This window comes from Cyanistes caeruleus, chromosome 5, assembly GCF_971803275.1.
Source record: "Cyanistes caeruleus chromosome 5, bCyaCae1.hap1.1, whole genome shotgun sequence".
Lineage (NCBI taxonomy): Eukaryota > Metazoa > Chordata > Aves > Passeriformes > Paridae > Cyanistes > Cyanistes caeruleus.
Window position 1 is genome coordinate 884,594 of NC_141705.1, and position 6,322 is coordinate 890,915.

General features: G+C 64.7%; 1 protein-coding gene across 1 annotated transcript; it reads left to right on the forward strand.

Moving 5' to 3' along the window:
* Nucleotides 1–1,529: 1,529 nt before the first annotated feature.
* On the forward strand, nt 1,530–3,475 carry EGR4 (early growth response 4). Its single transcript, XM_086891009.1, has 3 exons — nt 1,530–1,743; nt 2,046–3,111; nt 3,164–3,475. The coding sequence occupies exons 1-3, from the start codon at nt 1,605–1,607 to the stop codon at nt 3,399–3,401; spliced, it is 1,443 nt and encodes a 480-aa protein (XP_086747135.1). The 5' UTR covers nt 1,530–1,604; the 3' UTR covers nt 3,402–3,475.
* The last annotated feature ends 2,847 nt before the right edge of the window (nt 3,476–6,322 follow it).

The following is a 6,322-nucleotide window of genomic DNA, read 5'->3' on the forward strand; positions in this document are numbered from 1 at the left end:
GACATTTAGGGAGGCCAGGGAGAGGCCCCCTCCTCTTTCCCAGCTCCTTTGCACGCCGAGCCTCCCTCCTGCACACCGAGGTCACCTGAGCTGCTCTGAGCTGAGGGCAGCAGGTTTGCACCCCAAAGGTTTGTGTGAATCCTTCACAGAGGGGTTTGAGCAGCCAAAACGCCCAGAGCATTCCCCTCCCCAGCCGAGCCGTGCCGGGGGCCAGGGACAATCCTCTCCCCAGAGCATCCCTGCCTGCCCAGGAGCAGCTCCAAAGCAGCTCCAAAGCAGCTCCAAAGCAGCTCCAAAGCAGCTCCAAAGCAGCGCTGGGATCCCGACCCCTCCGGCAGGGCCCAGCGCGGCTCCCGGGGATGCTCGGGCTGGAAGCTCAGGATCCCTCCCGAGCCCTGGGAGCTCTGAAAGCTTCCCCTGGAAGACGGTGCAGGATGGATCTGCCTTCCCCAGCCCTGCTCCGAGCCCGGAGCGCTCCAGCCCGGCTGGGAGCCCCGAGCTGGGCCGGTTCTGGGTGCTGGGGGCTGGAGCAGCCCCTGCCTTCCCCTCCCCGCCGCTCGCTCTGCCGCAGCCGGCACCGAGGAGCGCCAAATCCGGCCGGGAGAGGAGGGGATGAAGGGAAGGGGGCAGGAAGAGCGAACCTTTGGCGCTTCTAGAAGGAACAAGAGCAACAAAAGGCATTCACAAAACGGGGAAAAATAGCACAGGGTGAAGGAGAGCCTGGGGAGATGCAAATGCAGAGAGGAGCAGCCCACGGTGGGACGGGAGCCAAGGCTGCGGAGCAAGGGCCGAGCCGCGGGGATCCCCGCACCTCCCCAGATCCCTGCGAGCCGCAGGGGATGGAGCGGCCCTGGGGACAGCGAGGGCTCCGGCCGAGGCTCGTTCTGCACAGCCGGGGATGCGGGAGGGGATGCTGGGCACACACGCACACTGAGCGGCGGAGATTTGATAAAAATATCGCGATTATTAGTTAAAAAGAGAGAAGGAAGGGGGGAAAAAAATGAAAAACAGAGGGAGAGAAAAGGGGGAGGGGAGGAGGGAAGGGGGAGGGAAGGGGCATCGCGTCACGGGAGAGATTTCCTTATTGGGACTCCCTAGCCTACATCCTGAGTCCATATATGGGCATTTACGTCACGGCAGCCTCACTGGGGACTCCAGAAATGGCTGCGGCGGAAGGTCGGAGCAGCCCCGCTCCCGCTATAAAGGGGGCGGCGGGGAGGGAGCTCCGGGTGTCCGCTCGGGCTGCGCCTCCGCCGGGCCCTGCCTGCCCCCCCCGGGCCGGGGCTGCCCCCGCAGCGCCCCCGGAGCGCCCCCCGCACTGCCCCGAGCCCCCCAGAGCATCACCTGCAGGGTCCCCGGCACCCGCCCCGAGCATCCCTCGGGCCGATCCGGGCACCCCGAGCGTCCCCGGGCTCCTTCCTGAGCGTCCCTCGGATCCGTGCGAGCATCCCGAGCGTTCCCAGCTCATCCCGGCCTCGCCCCGAGCATCCCCGGGCTCGCCCCTGAGCATCCTCCGGCTCTCCCTGGGCATCCCCCGGCTCCCCCCGAGCAGCCCCGGCTCCCCCCAGCCCGGCCCCCCCGCTCCGGCCGCGTCTCCAGGGAAGATGCTCAACGTTATGGATTTCTCCTGCCCGGATCCGCTTTACTCCAAGTACGAGGAGAGCTGCGAGATGAAAACCGGAGAGCTGCAGGGCTTGGGGCAGCCTGAGCAGCAACTTCTGGCAGAGGCCGATTTCCTCGGAGGTAAGGGCGGCCGGGAGGCGGCCGGGGACGAGGGACCCCGCTGGGAACGATGGCTGCATCCAGGAACCGGGAACCTTCCCCTCCTCCGCCCCCAGCCCCGGCCTGGGGGCTCGACAGCCCCCCCCCCCCCCAGCTCAGGGCGGGGGTCCCGAGGGTCCTGCCGGGGGAGGGGGGCGAATCCCGGGGCTCCCCGTGCGCTTTGAGGGACGGAGCCCTCGCAGTGACGCCCCAGCCTCCCGCTGCTCCCCGCATCCCCCCCCGGCTCCCTCCAGCCCTCTCACCGCCGTCTCTCTGGTTTCCAGGTGAGCTGCTGGGTGCCCCCGGAGCCGTGGATTACTCTCTGCTGGGCAGCCAGCCCTCGCCTTCCCTCAGCTACACCGGCAGCTTCTTCATCAAGGCGGTTCCCGAGCACCCGCAGGACCAGGAATCCCTGTTCAACCTGATGTCGGGGATCCTGGGCATCTCCCCCTTCGCCTCCTCCGAGGGCCACCAGAGGCACCTGGATGCTCTTTACCCGTGTCCCGAGGTGGCTCAGAGCCAGCTGGAGCTGTACCCGCCGTGCCAGCCCGAGATGAGCGGCTCCAGCCCGTTCCCGGAGCCCGGCTTCGGAGCCTTCCCCGCGGCCGAGGGCGCTCAGCCCCTGCCGGCACAGCCCGGGCTGGCCACCGGCTCCCCGTGCTTCTTCCAGCCCAAGCTGCTGGACGGCAAGCAGGACATCAAGCTGTCCTCCGGCTCCGCGGCCCTGGACAAGTTCAAGGCCTCCTGTGGCCAGTGGGATCCCATCTCCCAGCAGCACCAGGCCTTCTTCCCCTCTGCCGAGGGCTTCGCTGCGGCCGACAGCGGCCAGGGGCTGTTTCCCCCGCTGGGCTCCAAGGTGGAGAGCGTCCTGGGCGGCGGCTGCCAGCCGGAGCTCGGCAGCCTGGCAGAGGAGTCCGCCTGCTTCGGAACCCAGCTGGCCTTCGGCTGCGAGCCAGAAAACTTCCCGGCCCGCGGGGACTTGGCCGACGCCAAGATCCACAGCATCCCCGCGCCCTTGATGCCGGACTTCGACTCCTCCCTGGCCCAGCCCGAGGTCCTGCCGGGCCTGATGAGCTCCGCCGAGCTCCTCCATCCTCACCCCTCTCCTTCCGTCCCCCCCACGGACTTTCTGGGCCACCCCGCGTCCTCGTCGCTCCCCTCGCTGCTGCCCCCCAACCCTCCGGCCCTGGCCGAGCCCAAGAAGAAGACGCGCCGGAGCAAATGCTCCTCCAAGTGCTTCTGCCCCAAGCCCCACGAGAAGGCGTTCGCCTGCCCGGTGGAGAACTGCATCCGGAGCTTCGCCCGCTCCGACGAGCTCAACCGGCACCTGCGCATCCACACGGGCCACAAACCCTTCCAGTGCCGCATCTGCCTGCGCAACTTCAGCCGCAGCGACCACCTCACCCTTCCAGTGCCGCATCTGCCTGCGCAACTTCAGCCGCAGCGACCACCTCACCACGCACATCCGCACCCACACGGGCGAGAAACCCTTCTCCTGCGACACCTGCGGCCGCCGCTTCGCCCGCAGCGACGAGAAGAAGCGGCACAGCAAAGTGCACCTCAAGCAGAAAGCCCGGAGCGAGGAGAAGCTCAAGGGCTTGGGGTTCTTCTCGGTGGGGCTCTCCTTCGGGCCGCTCTGAAGCCCCGGCCTGAGCGCTGCGGCGTTTCCCGAGGTGCCCCAGGTTCTCTCAGGGGAGAGCCGGGCCGGGAGTTCCCTCCCGGGTGAGGAGGGAGGCGCTGGGGCCGAGCCGGGCCCGGGCCGCTCCCTGCGGGGATGGGATGCGGAGCCGCCTCCGAACCGCCGGGACCGGCTCCCGTTGCGAGGAGGGCGGCGGAAAAGCCGTGTACAGACAGAAATCGCCACCGAGGTGGCTTCTGTGGGCGCTCGGCGTTCGTTCGGGCTGCGCTTTCCCTTGGCAGGATGCTCCCGGCTGGAGATTTCCCGGCCGGCACGGGAGAGAGACACCACCGGGCTGCGGCAACCGGTGCTAACAGGCCCTTGGGAGAGGTGATTTCAATACTATCATCATCATCATCATCATCATCATCACCGTCATCATCATCATCATCGTCATCATCGTCATCATTCTGTTTGTAAAAACAAAAGGCCTCTATCAGGAATATTTCAAATTTGTGTCTATTTTTCTAATTAAAGACTTGAGCTGATCCAAGTCCTCTCTAAGGTTGCTCTCTGCCTTTCCATCCTGTATTTCTGTTGGGTCTCTGACCTCTGCATTTTTTGGGGGAAAAGGTGTTTCTGTAATTAGCAGGGAGAAAAATCTGTCGGTGCAGCGGGGTGACACCTCCCGAGCATCCCCAAAGCCCGGGGCAGGGCTCACCCCAGGCAGGGACAGGGCTGGGATCCTGCTGCTCGTGCTGGGGCTCCCTCCAAACACAGCGCGTGGCTCGGGCTTTGTTCTGATGGCTGCTGGAGGAATCTGCCCCTCTCCTGTGGGGCCCCCAAAGCCAGCCCAGAGCCCCCACTCCAGGGCCCCGGTTCCCAGTGGGATGTGGGTGATCCACAGGAAATGGGATGAGATCCCCATTCCCCATTCCCAGCCTGGCTCAGCCCCAGGGTTGGAGAGATCCAGGCAGCAGCAGGCAGGATGGGGACCCTGCACAAAGGGAGGCCCTTCACCCCCTTCCTTTGGGAATTTCTGGCGGCAGAGGGACGCTGGCTCCCCTCTCCCGGGATTGGGGAATGCCGGGTGGCTGCTGCAGCCAGGAATGTCCCTCCATGGAAAAACCGCCCTCCTCTGGTGGATAAAAACCAGTTACAACCAGGAAATCCCCAAATCCCACCCTTCCAGTGGGAGATGGGGCACGCCGAGCTTTGGTCTCCGCTCACCGGGAGAAGGCGCCGGTGGCAATGGAGGCAGCAGCGCCGGTGTCACCAGAGCTCAGTGATTCAGGGCTGATGCTCCTCTCCTTGCCGAGGGGGGAAACTGAGGCAGGGAAAGGGCACAGCTGCAATCCGCTCTTTCCTTTCCTGATGGGCTTTGTCCCCTCCAGCAGCCCTGGGCAGGGGGGCTCTGCCCCCAACCATGAAATGAACGAGAGAGGGGCAACCCTGTCCTATTCCATCGTGTCCCTCAGCCTTTGTCAACACATGGACTGGAGCATTCCGGGGCTGAACACCGGGAATCCCAGAACCCAGTGTCCCAGGAACCCCAGAACCCAGTGTCCCAGGAATCCCAGTGTCCCAGGAATCCCAGAAGCCAGTGTCCCAGGAACCCCAGAACCCAGTCCCAGGAATCCCAGTGTCCCAGGAACCCCAGAACCCAGTCCCAGGAACCCCAGCACAACCCAGTCCCAGGAATCCCAGTGTCCCAGGAACCCCAGAACCCAGTCCCAGGAACCCCAGCACAACCCAGTCCCAGGAATCCCAGTGTCCCAGGAATCCCAGAACCTGGTGTCCCAGGAATCCCAGTGTCCCAGGAATCCCAGTGTCCCAGGAATCCCAGTGTCCCAGGAATCCCAGTGTCCCAGGAATCCCAAAACCCAGTGTCCCAGGAATCCCAGCACAACCGTGTCCCAGTAATCCCAGCACAACCCAGTCCCAGGAATCCCAGCAGAATGGGAGCTTGTGTGGGGTGTGGAGCTGGGCTGGGATGGGGATGGGGGTTGGCAGCAGGGATGGGATGTGGGAAGGGGCCAGAAGGAAACCTGGTTGAGGGGGAAATCCCAAATTTCCCCTCAGATGTGTCCCTAAAATCTCACACCTGGAGAGCACCCAAGGGTGCTCCTGACCCTCGGGGGAGCCCCCCCAGTGTGTGGGAGCTGAATCCCGAGCCAGGAGCACTCCGAGGGGTGCGGGTGACCCCAAACTCCCGGGAAAACCTTTTCTGGGGAGACAGCGCAGGTTCTGTGCTGAGAGAGGAGCTCGGGTTTCCTTTGGGAAGGGGCTGGGAGATGTCAGATCCCGCAGGGCAGCGGGGCCGAGCTCCCCCTGCACCGCTGGCCATGAATGATGCACGAGGCCTTGATTAATACCCCTCAGGAAATGATTAATTATTGATGCTGAGCCTGGAGCTCTGCACGGGCACCGCTCCAGCCTTGGCCCTCTGCCCCTCCGGCCAGCGCTGCCGGGGAGGAGGGATGGGTCACACCCCACAGACACCCCAAAAACACCCCACAGACACCCCAAAAACACCCCACAGACACCCCACAGACACATAAACACCCCACAGACACATAAACACCCCACAGACACCCCACAGCCACACACAACCACACAGAGCCACCCCACAGCCTCTGGGCAGCTGCTCCTGGCTGGGCTGGGGACACGAGTGGGGGGACAGGAGCAGTGGTACCCCAAATCCTGGGGCTGGGGACATCGACCTGTCGGAGAGGAGAGGAGAGGAGAGGAGAGGAGAGGAGAGGAGAGGAGAGGAGAGGAGAGGAGAGGAGAGGAGAGGAGAGGAGAGGAGAGGAGAGGAGAGGAGAGGAGAGGAGAGGAGAGGAGAGGAGAGGAGAGGAGAGGAGAGGAGAGGAGAGGAGAGGAGAGGAGAGGAGAGGAGAGGAGAGGAGAGCTCGGCAGTGCCAGGTTCCTTTGGCACGG